Source organism: Geospiza fortis, unplaced genomic scaffold, assembly GCF_000277835.1.
Source record: "Geospiza fortis unplaced genomic scaffold, GeoFor_1.0 scaffold53, whole genome shotgun sequence".
NCBI lineage: Eukaryota > Metazoa > Chordata > Aves > Passeriformes > Thraupidae > Geospiza > Geospiza fortis.
This window is the reverse complement of record NW_005054305.1, coordinates 9,013,398-9,028,571: the sequence shown is the minus strand read 5'-3', so window position 1 is coordinate 9,028,571 and position 15,174 is coordinate 9,013,398. Positions and strand designations below refer to the sequence as shown.

Below are 15,174 nucleotides of genomic sequence, written 5' to 3'. Positions count from 1 at the left end.
TTTTCTTTTGTATGTTTAAAAGCATTGGGGGGAAGTAAACTATGAAAAAGTATTTCTCTGCAGCACAAGAGACCACTTCTCATGAAAAGATCTATTTCTTTCACTTCCTAGGGCATTTTTTGTTTTTGAACAAAAATACTTTCCATTGAGCAGCATTTTTGCCTACCTGTACAGTGCAGAGTGGAACACTGTAGATGAGTAAGGAATGCAAACCAAACCAAGATACCTAGGCTAGGTATCTGGCCCAAACACCATCACTGTCGTCTGCTTAATGTCACCTTCTTCACATGGGGCAGTGTGTCCAGAATGATATGTAGCCTTCAACTGCCAAATAGCCACTCCAGAATGATATGTAGCCTTCAACTGCACTGCCAAATAGCCATGCTGTTTTGCTGTGTCTCATTCTTGAGAGGAGACTCCATTTCTCTTCTCCCCTACTTCCCTCAATGTCACGCTGTCAATCACACTTTTTCTGTTCTTGGCTTCGAGATTTTGTGTGAGAACCCTTATTGAAGCTGAGGCAGTTGGTGGGTGTCATCAGTAGAAAGTCTTGTGATACTGCAATAACTTGAGCCGTCATGTAAAGCCAAGAATACAAAATTACCAAATACCTAAAAAAAGTCTGTTGCTGTGTCATGTGTATTGAAAATTAGAAAAATGTTATTTACAGGACCAAGTGGTATGTGACAGCAGTGAAGACGCTTGTTGATGGAAATGTTAAAGCTTTAGGTTTTCCCATCGGCGGGCTCTGCACGTTTGCTGGCACAGTGCTGATGGCTAGCCGAGTTCTCCATCTGCTGGTGCGAGGTGGTGGATGCACCCTGCAGGAAGAGCTGAAAGCAGCATTCCTATTTCTCAAACGTAGCAGCTGAATTTAGTCTTTACGAAACTCAGTTCTTATCTTTGTGGTTTTAGTTAAATTTATTTACAAACATATCTCAAGATAATAATGAACTTCTTAGTGTGAAAGATGGCAAAAACGATTGCTTTAGTCTCTGTTGATTATTATACTGAAGTATCATAATTTGGTTCAATGAACCTTCAGGTGTGGTACAAGTGCTGACAAACAAATAGGGCTGGAATATTTTTATAAACTACAGTTAAAAAAATCTCTCAGGTTTCACATTTTCTGTCTAAGTTGTCCTAGAGTTTTTCACAAGCAGAAAGAAACATTCCTGTACGGTTGATATACACAGGCCTGCTTATTCTGCTGTGGAGCACTAGGGTATTCCAACATCTGTTTTTTCTACATTAATCAAAGGGGTTTTTTGCTGGATAATTTCACGTGGTGACATTTTACCTCTTTCCAATCCAGAATGTCAGTGGGAATTAGTTTTGCTTTGGAGGGAAGCCCAGAGCTGAATGGTGAAGAGTCATCATTTTGCCTCAGATTGACCAGAGCTTTAATAGCCCTCAATATTCCACTCCACCCAGTTTATATACTGGTCATGACACCCTATGGTATAGAATATCCCTTTGGCCAGTTCAGATCAGCTGTCCTGGCCATGCTCCCCCCTGGATTTTTGTGTGCCTGTGCGCTGCAGAGTGTAGGAAATGAAAAACTACTTCCTTGGCTTTTGGTAAACACTACTGAACAACAGCTAAAACTTCAGTGTGTTAGCAACATTATTCACTGTGTACTCTATTCACCTAGAAGTGATGCATTAAACTTCCTATTCTCCTGTCTCCTAGTCTTCTGTTGCTATTTTACTGGTAATTCATGTGACATTAAAAATGCTAATATCTGGATTTTGAGTTTAGTAATTCATAATGAAATAACTGCAGATAAAATACAGATCTGAAGGAATTATTTTGAAGTGAATATGACTTATTGCAGTGTGCTGTGTAGAATTACACTTAGGAGCTGGCAAGCTGTTAAAAATTTCCAGGTACTTAAGGAGTTTTTATTCCTCTAGTGAATATGGCAGGCATTAGGAGAGGCTCAGATACTTGGAGGGCTTTTTTTTTGTTTTGATTCCAGAAGAGTGCCATTGTTTCTGAAAAGCATCTCCGGGACATCATCCCTTCCTGGGCTTTGTTTCCCCCATGGGGTGATTTTAGCACATGGAAACCAAGTTCCTTTCAAAATTAGCTAAGTTGGTACATGCTCCAGCTGCTGTTGGACACTTAGCTCCCAGGATAGGACTAGAGCTCACCCAAAGGCAGTTCCTGTCCTTTGAGGGGTGCCCCCTCAAATGTGTAACATGAGTGAAGGGTTCTTAGCACTGTAGGGTTTGCAGTGTCTAGCAAGCAACACCGCGTAAGGGTTTGCATAATGTAGACAGCCCGTGCTGATGTATAAAGCCCGTGTTTCTAAGCTCTGAGTTAAAAATCTGAGGGGCAGAATTTTGGTTCAGTACTAGCTGTACTGCATCTTAGTTCGGCTTCGTAAGTTATCCACTACTAACAATATTGCATTACTTGCTAATAGTTGTTAATTTCTTTGTTTTGCAGGATTCACTTGTGATGTCCTTCTGAAAAACAACTGAGATTCCATTACAAACATACACTTTTGGGAAAACTCTGCTCCTAATGTGTTTTGCAAACTAATTGAATTACCACAGAAGTTCAGCATGGGAGGAGCTGTGAGTGCTGGAGAAGACAACGATGACTTAATTGATAACTTGAAAGAAGCTCAGTACATTCGTACAGAGAGTGTGGAGCAAGCCTTCAGAGCAATTGATCGTGGTGATTATTACTTGGAAGGGTACAGGGACAATGCTTACAAAGATTTGGCCTGGAAGCATGGAAATATACACTTGTCAGCACCTTGCATTTATTCTGAAGTAATGGAAGCACTGAAACTTCAGCCTGGATTGTCTTTTCTAAATCTGGGTAGTGGAACCGGATACTTGAGTACAATGGTGGGATTAATATTAGGTAATTATTAATATTAGGTAACCTGAACGTTTTTATTTAAATATAGTGGGTTTGAATATTTTAGAAGATTATGCAAGCCCTGTAAAACCTTACTTTTACTTCTTTAACAATGACAGTACCATACATAAGGCTGGCTCTTTGAGATGTGTTGTTAAAATATTGTTTATTATCTACAGGCAGTTCACTAATTTGGTGACATTTCTTGGGTGTTTTGGAAGAGGCAATTCTTCCTGCATTCTGTAGTCTAAAAGTCTCATTTGAAAGGAAACAGTCCTTATATTTGTTTAAAAGGGAAAGGTAGAGTGGAACAGTTTTTGAAGACTAAAATTTTCATCTGCATTTGCACTCTATTTGTGCCTTTACTGTAGGTTGCTGTTCTGATCTTCAGTTTATGGAAGGAAAATCTAAATTGTAAAGGCTAATTTATTTCTCTTCAAGAAACTTAACTGAAAAATAAATCTGTGTCAGTATGGAGTTATTTTAAAATACATCTAATCAGCATCTTAGTGAGAAAATTTTGGGATGTAGACTGATGAGACTTTTTAATCAGGTGTGTAGGTTTTCAATAGCATTTTAACACACTCGCACTGTGTTTTTTCTTGTTTTCAAATACATTTCCCATGTGAAAAAAAGACGGAACTAAATATTGTTGCCTAAATTAAATTTCAAAACCCAGAGAGAAAAATGCATTGCATGTTCTCATGCCCAACATTTAGATTACAGAGCACATGCACCAACAACTAATTTTATTTACAAATTATTTTATTACATAAAATAGCAGTAGTTATTTTGATGTGTATTTTTTGTAGATACCATTTTCTTGACCATACTGCATGCAGCTTTTCCTTGGTTGTAGAAATCTTGCTGACAGCTAATATACAGATTTTGCTTACATTAATTTATATATAAAACTAAGGTGTCAAGAGTCGGTTTGTTCATTTTCAATTAATCAGTTACTTTCTGTCATCATTTATTTATTGGAACGAAGAAATTATGGCTAATGGTGCATAACAAACATCATTTGTTGGTATCTGCAGTATCTTTTGTTCTAATTAATACTAATAAATATAAGAGTTAATACTAATAAATAAAAATTGTTTTGTGGAAACAGGAATTATGGTCATTCACAGGTAAAAATAAGGTAAAGCTGTCTACTCTCATAGAGTGTAGCTTTTCTCTGTTTGGGAATATTTCTAGTTGAAAGTAGATATTTTTAATTGGATTGTAATATTTTAAGTGCAGTATTTAAACAATTAGTAAATATTGCAGCTTTTTTTTCTTGAAAATGTTTCTTCAGGGTAGTGACTAATGGTACATGTTTATTACTGTCTTGTGGAAAGCTTTGTTACTTCATTATTCTTTCTTAACTAATAAGTTTTTAAAAAAAAGACATGTTTCTTGCACTTGATTCTGGATACTGCATTTGTATCTCTGTACTTAAACCAGTTTTGAATGGCTGAGGAGCACTCCTGGGTTTGGCCTCTCTGTATTACGCAGAATTGCTGTCCTTCAGAATAGTATATGCAGAGTTGAGGGAATTAAACAGGAAAAGACTTGTCTTCTACAGCGGGTGAGGTTGTCTGACAGCCCCTGAGGAGCACACTTACCCTGCAGATGTTCCCAAAAAGGCAGTTCAGGTGCTGCTGGTCCCTAGCAGGGCTTGAGCAGCCTGGAGCAGCAACTGCCTAGCTGCTTAGAGAAGCAGACTTTCCATGTTTTGGAATGGGGTATCCTGTCACCAAAGTCTTAAGTGTTGTAATGTGTTTTGACTTCTAGGCTGAGGCATAGAAGGTATAAATGCAGTTTATGTCTTTATTTTCTTACTGTATTCCTTCTGATAAAACTAGTTACGTATAATAATTATACTTAAGTGTTTGTTTTAAACCAGGGAACAGTTGCATTAACGAAGAAAAATAAACAGGTGTCGTTTTCTGACAACTAAACCGTGTTCATTTTTAAAAGCTCTTTTTTTTCTTCAAACTAATTTCAGTGTACACTGCAGTGAGGAACAGAACCATGTGGGTTTTGACAGTAGTTGAGTATCTTTCCATTTGACAATGTAGTGAGTAATGTTTCTGCCACATTGGCAGTGTCAAAGTGACTAGGTTAAATTATCAAATAATCTGAAACTGGTGATCATTTCCAAGTATAGCAACATACTAAAAAAACTGCACACCAATCCACAGAGATTAAATTAACTGTTGCTGAAGCTGTTAAAATGTAAACGAAGTTCGGACTAGGTGGTGGAATTGCTATCTCATTATGCTGAAAGAGGCCAGTTGGTTTCAGAGAGTAGTGGAGATGTTGGTTTCACATTTTTAGAATAGCTGACTCTGCTTACATGTCCAGCTGTGACTTTCCTAGTAAGAGAAGAGAGCACATTTCTCATCTTTCCATTTAGATTACGAATGCTGTGGTGTACGATGATGTGGTAATGTTCTGCATTCATAGTTTTAATTTCAGGTTAATTAGAAGCAACTGATGCTTGTAGGGTTTTTTTAGTTGCTTTCAAAGTTAGGTACTTGAAGGAATGTACATGTGAATTTTTGACCAGATGCTGTTTATGCGTTTTTAATTTACTTTAAATTATGGGATTAAAGGAATTGTTATTAATTTTTAGGTAAAGAAAACTTACCTTGAATGCTGCTGTATGCTGTAGAGCTGTTAGAAACATCATAGCCTATTATGGTACAAGAGAATGTTAAGCAGCTAGAAAGGGGATTGCCTATGCCAATGCTTTTTTTTAAAGTGACCAATAATAACATGAATTTACAGTAAAAATGAATGTCAGCAGAAGGTAAATGTTTTCACGAGTCCTAAGAACATCCCTTGTATGATAGCTAACTCTTACCTGCAATCAATGAGATCTTAAAAGCACTCCTAGTGGTAACCAGGTGGTTTAGTGGATTGCTTTTATTTCACCCAGCAGAAAATATTCTAAACTATGTTGAGTTGCAATTATTGATCAGGTTAATGGTATATAGCTATATGCTGTATTTTTGTTGCAGTAAAACAAAATCTCTCTTACTAACTCTAGGTCTGTTTTGTTAATCTGTGTCCTAGAAAAGACAAATTGAATTCTGTTTCACTGGAGTAACATCATGGAGCTAAATATTTAGGAAAGATTTAGAATGCTGTAGAGGATATAAATATAAGTTTTGTCTAATCTTATTGATGTTTACTTTCCCTCTTTCCCTTCCCTCTCCCTTTTCCAATTCTGTGCTCCAATGACTAAAGACCCTGGGCTATGAGTGCATGTTAAATTTAGAATCCTTACAGCAAATGTGACTGTCTGATTCAGATTCCTTCCTGATGTGGATAATCCTCATAATACTGTCTCATGATTTCTTCTTGTTCCTGAAATAATAGCATTAACTTCTGGCAGACAGTTTGACTTGGAATTATACTTGGATTTGATCACAGGAAGGCAGTGCAGTTGTGATGGGATTGTGATGAGTGAGCATAATGTGTGGGCAATTTCACTGTTCTTGGTGGAAGTTAATTATTAAATTAAGAAAAAAATTCTGATTTTGCAGTGTGCAAAACAGAAGAACATATGTGGCTAAGGGATATAATTCCCAATCTCTAAATTGTCAGAGGATGAAAAGTTTGCCGTAAGAAAGCTTTAAAATCTAAATACCAAAATACAGACTGAAATTTTTATTTGTTGTGTTCCAAGTAATGTTTTGTAAAAGAATTTGCTCAGACTGACTTCAGTGTAGTCAGCTTATTTTCTGCATGCTTACTAAGAAAATTTGTTCTGTAATTGTTGTAGTTCAGTCCCTGTTCTTTTATCAAATCTTTGGCCTTTTTCCTTCCTCTTTAAGCACCAGTAATGCAGATGCAAAAAATAAGTTTGTCTGGCAGTGTTTGGAGACTTCTGTTTTATGTGGTTTTGATGATTTTACACTATAGTGCTGTTCCATGCAGTTTTGCTGTGCTTAGAAAGGAAACATCACAAAAACACACCATGCTATTTTTATTTACAGGGCCTTTTGGGATAAATCATGGAATAGAGCTTCATTCAGATGTGGTAGAATATGCCAAGGAAAAGTTGGAGAGCTTCATAAAATACAGTGATAGCTTTGATAAGTAAGTATCTAATTTGTCTAGCTTGCTTTGCAGTAACATTTTTGGTTTTAAACTCAGCGTGTCATTGCTTATGAACTTAGAGGGGGGAGGAGAATGGCATCACACAATCAAAACCTAAAACTTCCAGTTTGTGGCTCTACTCATGAGGTAAGTTGAGGCTTAAGAAAGCACTCTTTGGAAGTATGGGAGTATTTCTGCTGTGCAGTGCTTAGCAAAGTGGATTTCCCTGCATTTTGGCAATGTGTATACATACACGGGTACATGTATGTGTGTGCACGTACATGCATATATGCATTTAGGAGAGTGACATGGTATGTGTGTGTCTTTGCATGTATAAAGCAATTTTTTATCCATTAAATCAGTTTTTATATAGTTTTACATAATCTCTCTGTACAGTATTAACTTCCTTTCTAATCTACCCCTATTGATCTGGACATGAGTAATTTTTTCTGATTGCCTTCATGTTTACTTCCTGAAGACATGGACTTCAGAGTATTCATCTATGCTTGTAGCACTACTCATTTTTACTTCAGGGTATAACTCTGGATTCCAGGGCTTTGAACCTTATTGCTTCTACCTACCCAGCAATTTTTTATTATTTTAAGTTGGCCTTAAGAGTATTGGGAGTCTCTGCTTCTTTTAAAGGGAAAGCAAGGTTCTAGCTAGGGCTGTTCTTCGTAAAGACTTCTTTGCTTGCAGTCAGTAAATTCTCCAACAGTGATTATAAGGTAACTTCTGGAAATGCAGAAAATCTTTAGAATTTTAGGAGTAACCTAAAAATTGCACATTCTACACCTCTTTCTTCCCCTGTAGGCAGCAGAGAAAAATTTTGCTGTCCTTTTACCTGTCTAATGTGCTTTATGACTGCCATGTTCTTGATTATGTTGGCTGGAGCTCAATCCACTTTTTCCCATATCCCAAACTTCAGGAGCTCTTGTCTGACCGCAAGCCTTTCTCTTCATGCTCCTAAGTAAGAGAAGAGTATCATCCTAGTGTTAACTGTATCTGAAGTAAATTTTGTAATTCTGATACTGGCTACATTATTTTAGTACTATGTTAGCCCAGTAAAATAAATAAAATCATGTAGGAGAATATGTATAACTTTCATTACTATTGTCTTAGTTTTAATACAAGCATTTATGTTGTCTGAGGTTAATCTATAACACAAGCTAGAACAAATAAAAATTGATTCAGTGAGCAGCTTGATGATGCCGTTTGTGTCTTAAAAAAATGTGTGTGAAATATGATAATTTGTAATCACTACTAATACTGCATTAATGGCTCTGTTAAGTTAGATGTACCTGCTAGCTAGTGAATCCTGGCACATACCTTGTGCATTACTGTAGGTGTCTGTACAAGACATACAAAAACTGGTTTTGATTGGAACATCTTACCAATCAGGTGATCGGTTTATGTACAGAAATTAAAGGAAATAAGAGTAGCAATGAAATTTTGTCATAATTGAAACAAAATTTGATTCGAATAGTTTAGTAACTGAATAGCAGAACACTGGGGGGGTGGTTACACTTCAAAACATGCAAGAACTTGAGACAAACAAAACAAAACTGTTAAACGTGATGTAAGTAAATGTCAGTGTTGTATGTGTTCCAAAGAAATAGGACTCTCCTCACCAACATAAGAAAAATTACACTTCTGTGAAAGTGCTTTTTTATAGAAATCTACCTGTAATAGCTGCCGTTCAGCTGAGACAATAATGGTTGCCTGGTTGGATTTTGTGTTTTGGGGGGAACTCCCAAGTTGTCTGCATAACTGATTCTGGCTGATTGCTTTCTTTGTAAATATTCTGTATTTTAATGTAGTTAATGAAGATGATGTATGGGTTGTTTGTTTTGGTTTTTTTTTTCCCTGTGGTAGGGTTCTTTTGTATTTGTTTTTACTGTAAGTATTAAAATCACATCTTGAATTTTAAGCTGACTCTCAAAGTAATGTTTTCTGACTCAGTAAGTCTGGTTTTGCTTCTTGTTTCAGTAACTTTTTCCTGCATCTTCGTTTATAAGTGAAAGATTTTTATCCAAAGTTATGGGACTGCACCATCTGAACTTAACTACTGCTTTGGTCAGCTTAGTATTTGGCTGAAAGACCACCCAGGGAAGAGATGTGTGGTATCTGTCTGCTGCTCAACACTGGTGTATTCCAAGCAGGAGTCCTCACTGTTTGAAAATAGATTACATGGCAGACTGGTATGAATGAAGTTAGTTGTCTCAGTGAAGGTGTGTGTGAAAAATAACTTTCACTTGACCAGCAGCCTCCAACAAGGTACCCAGGGGACATAAAGAGCACATAGACTATGATGTGCGTTCCTGGCAATTACGGAGTTACACAAATGGGAACTTGAGTAAAGCTTTGTTTTGCCACTTCCCTGTATTCTTTCTTTAGTGTATTGAGTTCTGCAGTCTGATTTGAGTGTTCTAAGCATTCTGCTTTTGAAACACAAACCACGACTTTAAACTTATCGGTAGGTACGTGGAGAGATTCAGCTTAGGTCATAAATAAACACTTTGTAACTTTGTTCCTTTGCTTGGAGTAATAGGCAGTTGGTTTTGCATCTGACTTCTGTGTGGAGGTGGATCATGATGATTTAGGTGGGTTCTTGCCTAATAAAACAAGATGGAGTATTTCTTTTATGCCATTTGTATGGGGGAATGTTCCAGTGCTGTGTGATACAGTTTAACTTGCTTTTTTGATTCTTGATAATAATGTTGTTGAAGTACAATTACAAGTTTACTTTTCTATGATTCAGGTACTTCACCAGAAACCTGACAGTATATAAAATTAGCATGTCCAGAAGGGTTTGAGACTCAGCCTAAAGGGAGGACTGTCTGTCTCTGATAGCTTGTCTTACCTCAGTTTTGGCCTCTGGAATTATTCATCAGAAGAAGAGTTCTCAGATACCTGTTTCAAATAATTTCAGAAATTACTTGTATCTGTATCCATATCCCACCAATCTATAAAATGTTTTCCTCTGAATGGAGGTGGAGTTGTGCATTCTGAAAGATAAAATGCTACCTTGATGATGTATGTTTGCCAGTAAAAGCAAAGGAGAAGTTCTTTCTTGAAAACATCTGAAAGCGTCATGATGGTTGAGGTACAAAGATTTTAGGTATAGACTAAAGAAAATTCTTTGTGTGTGAAATACATGTAAGGCTCTCTTTCATTCTTGAAGCCTTCAGAGAATGCATGCCAATTAAGGGGAAAAGAATCATTCCTTAAGAAGGCTCTATCTAAAACACATATGTTCAAGTACCAGGCCCCGCTTCACCTGTTTATTGAAGGGGAATGTGTTGTCTTTTCTGCTCCCATTCAACTTCTAGACCTAGAATATCCAGCTTGGAGAGAGAGCCACAGGGCAAGGCTAGGTTGCCCATCTTCTAGCACCCTATCAAAGCCCAAACGTGGGTAAGCTGGTGAAGTCCCTGCTGTGAAAGAAAATCACCAACCCTTCTCAGGATCAAAAGAATCCACTTCAATGGTAAGTGACAAGAACCCTAGTACTAATTTTGGGATAACTGTTATGGGTGAAACTTCTTCCTGAAGTCCTGTAGGAGATTGTGTTGGCATTAAAGAACATCTTCTAGTAGAATGTTTTTCTTCATTGAAATGTAAGGCTACTGGTAGGATTCTAAAGGCTCACTTTTTAAATTAAATTGGATTTGAAAGGTGATTCCCTGGTGTATACACAAAGAAAAATAGAGCTCCTTCTTGCTGGTCAGTTCGCTAGTGATTGCAGTAAAAATCTAAGCAGGAAAAAGCAGACTGTCTCCAAAACTTACTGATTACTTTCTCAGTTTAAATATTACTGATAACTTAATTTCAAATAGTGTAAATAATGCTTTTTTAATGGTGAGTGAATTCTTGTTGAGATTTAATCTAATCAGAGCAACACAGGCAGTGGGATTCTTTGATGCCGGAGGTTATGTTAAACAAAAAGGGAAGGAAAATAGGGGCTTGAAACACAGTCATTTTATTTATTAAGAGGTATGAGGGAAATACTACTTCTTGTTCTTTACGTTGTAAATCAGAAGGCTCCAAAGACAATCGAATCTACTCTTACCTGGGAAGGACCTAAAGCTACATTTTCCAAGTATTTGATAGTAACAAAAACAGATATTCTTGCCCTGACAACAAGAAATACCTTTGAAAAATAAATCCTGTAGTGGACACTGCCCTTGGAAATCTCTTATGTCTACAAGTTTTGATAGTACTTAAAACTTTTCTTACGTTAAAACAAGTGATGACAATACTTGGTCTATTGCTCCTATAAAAGCTGTTGTTTTACAAAAATCCACAGTAGAAAATACGAGTTTTTCAACCTATAAAATAATTTTCTGCTTCAGAAAAAATAGAAGGAAAATACATTTCTCATGTTTGTTAACAGACAAATCTTTCTCTAGACTTTTTCCATGGGTATCATAGGGCCTTTACAATAAACTGAACTGACAATTTTTTTCTTGCTTCCCTATGCCCGTTCACTTTTCCTAATATTCTCTGTGGAATTGCTGAAAAGTATTCCTTCAGTATTACTTTTCATGTTACTACCAAAATTTAGATATAATATAATGAAGTTATATTATTAAGGTTAAATTTTGTAAATCTGTGTTCCAAGAAGAGTGCCATGAGTCATAAGTATTTTTAAGAACTTTGACTTTAAGATGTTTGACTTTTTCTTCAGAAGTAATTGAATAATGTGCTTTGGTCCACTCAATGAAACTGAGGTAGAGATACAGATTTCCCACTATCCCTATAGCATTGCCTAGAAGCTGAAATAATGTCCAGGACAAAAGTATTTAATAGACATTTTACCAGCATCACTATTGGCTATTACTGTAATGCTAATTAAAATTACTGTTGTAATTGGATGTAAGGGACCTAAAAATAAATTTTACAGTGAGAAGTTTTCAAAGATTTAATTTGTTTGTTTTCTAATATTTCTAGTATACCTGCAAAAGATATCAACAATACTAGTGGGTGAAAGGTGTGTAACTTCTCATCAAAACATGCTAGAAATACATGAATATGAATTTATACAGGAACCAAAGACTAGTTCAGAGAGCTTGGAAAAATGCTTAAATAAGATAGAATAAACAATGGAGGAAAAGCTTGAGAAAAGGTGGAAAGAGCTTGCCATCTTGGCCTCATACTGCCCCACTTCATAGGAAAAGAATAAACACTCTCTCAAAATTGTTTACCTTTATATCTAAAGCACTTTCACAGTCAAGTGAAATGAGAGAGACTTAATAGAAATCAAAAAGTATTTCATTAATCTGTTGCATGTTCTTGTGGCATGTTATATCACATAAAGCCATATGAATATTCATCTGTTGTTTTCAAAAAAGAAAAGTTTTGAAACCTGAGAAATTTACTGAATTATCTGAAAACTTCTTTAAGGTTTCTTTCAGCGAATACATCAGTGTTTAAACATTTGGTTCTAGGAATGCTTGGAGTAAGATTACTGATTCAGGAAATTGTTGTTTGATATTAAGAAGCCTCTGAGATTGTATTCTTAATGCAACTGCACAAAGAAGCCCCACACCTTTCTAGGTTAAATGATGTGTAGCTTTTCAGTCTTTGTCTTTGAGACAGCATGGGAACTCATTCTACAACTGCCATAGCTTTATACACCAGTTTTTGGGTTTGTTTCTCTTCACCAACAAATGTGCCAGAATTGGTGGAAATTTTGTTTCCTTCTTTCCACACTTACCATTTTTGGAAAGTATGGTCAGCAGTATATTGGAACTAGGGTGAAAGTGCATTAGTATATGGGACAAAAGTAAGTGTTACTTCCTCATCACAGTAAGGAAAATTGTTTAATGTTTTATCACATATTTTCAGACTCTGTGCATTTTGCAGATTCATTTCAATGTCTGGTTATTAATGTGTTTGATGGTTTAAGGGTAGTTTCATGTAAAGCTAATTCCATGAGTTCTTATGCTGGATTTTCTATTCTGTTTTGAAATATTTATTAAGAGACGTTGTTTTGGGGTTTTTTTTTCCCACAAAGACTTGTGTGAAATTCTTTCTTCTAGTGTAGTGTCACGGTAGTTCACATGACAAATGTTAACAATTTGCCAACCTTTTCTTATACATTATTAAAGTTGAATGGTAGTCCTTTGTGCCCTAAATTTAAATAAATTTAAATAAATTTCACATTGAAAGGGAATTACTTAAAGCAGATTGATGGTACTGATTATGAATTCAGGCTTTTTAGAGCTTTGAGTTGACCAGCTAAAGGAAATGTGTATGGATGGGAAAAACGCATACTAAATTCATGCTGACATGGATTTTTCTTTCTGTAAGGGCTGTAAACAGTAAGCTGAGAGATGTGAGTGTGGTTAGTAATTATGGGGATAGGCAGAAGTGTCAGAATATATTTCCATGTGAATGTAGTAGTTGAGAGGTGTAAAATGTAACTGGAGTGGCCCTAGTTTTAGGAACTAAATAATTCTTCTTGTAGAAAAAATAGTTTTAAGTGGTTCCCCCATATTGCTTTTTTAAATCTCATAATATACTTTACTGTTTCCTTCAGATACAAATCTGTGGATGCTGACAGGTGTTTTTTTTCCTTCAAATTCCTTGATATTTTTCTCCAATGTTATTGACCTTGTTCTTCTAAAAAAAAAATCAAGTATGTTTACCATTTAAAACAATAAAGAGGAGACGATCTATATCTCCTTGCACCTAGTTTCATCTTCACAAGGCATCAGCATAACATCCTGCATTCACGGAGGTTGTATAGGTAGAAGAGCTTGGCCCAGGAAGTGTCCTGTACATATTCAGAGCTGGAAGTAATTAAAGGTAGGGTTCATGGGTAGGTGTCGTATTAGGACCAATCCTAAGTGAATCCCCTTGTAAAAAATCCCTGCTACCATGGTAGGTTAGTGTTACACTCTCCAGCTTCATTATTTAGTATTTTGCTATTACACATATACTAGATTGGTGGATATGGATACAAGAGCAACAAACTTAACCTTAGATCTTTGCTGTAAATGTTTTAGATGGTTGTTTATTTTTTTACAGTAGTAATATTTTGCTGTGTTGCTAACTATAGGGAATTTAACTTAAAAACATAGGCAGTTACAATCTATCACTTGATAATTTTCTTAAGTTTCTACAGCAAAGGCAAAAACTCACTTTAAATTGTACAGATTTGCTGGGTTTTTTTCTTAATGTAGCTGGAAGAAAAGTACCTTTGCCTTGAACTTGAAATGCCCATTCCATGCAAAAGTCTTACATGCTTGAAAATGCTTGGTTATCTTGGGCCATTGCTACATGTGATATGTATGTACTTAAATTTATTCTGTGGCACATGTTTGTTTAAACAGAGATTTTCTGTTGCCGTGTTATCTGTAATGGGAACTCTTAATTTCTGTTTTCTTTGCTGTTGATTCTCTTGCAATCAAGATAGCAGATTCAGCTGAAGAACCTGAAGTGACTAAACTTTTCCAGATAGTTCCAGCACTTTTTTCCCTTCTTTTTGTTGTCTGGTGTGTGAAATAGTTTTTTCATGTTTCCAATATAATCTCTGTAAAGCCACTCTGCTCACATGGTAGAGGTGAACAAACATTAAAGAACATTTGGCAATTTTTAGTTACATTTCAGCTTGGAAATAAACAAAATGTTTAAGTGAAATACTAGCTCTTCTTGATAGTTATAGTATATGTTTGTCAATACTGCGTGTTGAAGCAATAAACAATTTTATTTTCATCAATATTAATAAAAGATAGCTCCATGTAACACACAATGAAGTGTAATAGCTGGTCTGTTTTGATACCCCAGATGCCATAGGAATAAAAGAAACTTTTTGGATGTAGCAACAATTAGTGCTAAAAGAATTGGGGTTTGATTGTTAAAAAATGGAACCTGACCTAATACGATTGATACTACTTTCCTACTGTAAGACTAACATGCTTGTGATGTGCCTGGTAGGTATTCTAAATACCAAATGCTTCCTTGTATTTGTAGAACCTTTGTATCTAAGTTTTAAATAATTTCCTGATCAATTGATGGGGTCTCATGTACCTGAGTAAAACCAATTTAAATTTTACTTTTTTTAAAAATTGCGTAGGCAAATTAGCAGAAAGAATTTTCAGAATTATACTTCAATCTGTGTTCAAAGGTCATCTCTTATTACTGGATTGGAAATACAAGAAAATGATACATATCTTTATCAGCTCTTTCTGATTC

The 15,174-nt window shown here is 35.8% G+C and overlaps 1 protein-coding gene across 2 annotated transcripts in view; it reads left to right on the top strand.

The window, feature by feature from the left end:
* The first annotated feature begins 2,192 nt into the window (after nt 1–2,192).
* Nucleotides 2,193–15,174, top strand: part of PCMTD1 (protein-L-isoaspartate (D-aspartate) O-methyltransferase domain containing 1) — a 23,515-nt gene continuing 10,533 nt past the window's right edge. The window contains exons 1-2 of one of the 2 annotated variants that reach the window (XM_005418307.2): nt 2,193–2,880; nt 6,870–6,972. In XM_005418307.2, coding sequence (XP_005418364.1) covers nt 2,574–2,880; nt 6,870–6,972 — 410 coding nt within the window. In that variant the 5' untranslated portion in view covers nt 2,193–2,573. Of the gene's footprint in view, nt 2,881–6,869; nt 6,973–10,307; nt 10,463–15,174 lie in introns of those variants that run through there. The other variant, XM_031066534.1, reaches the window with a different exon arrangement.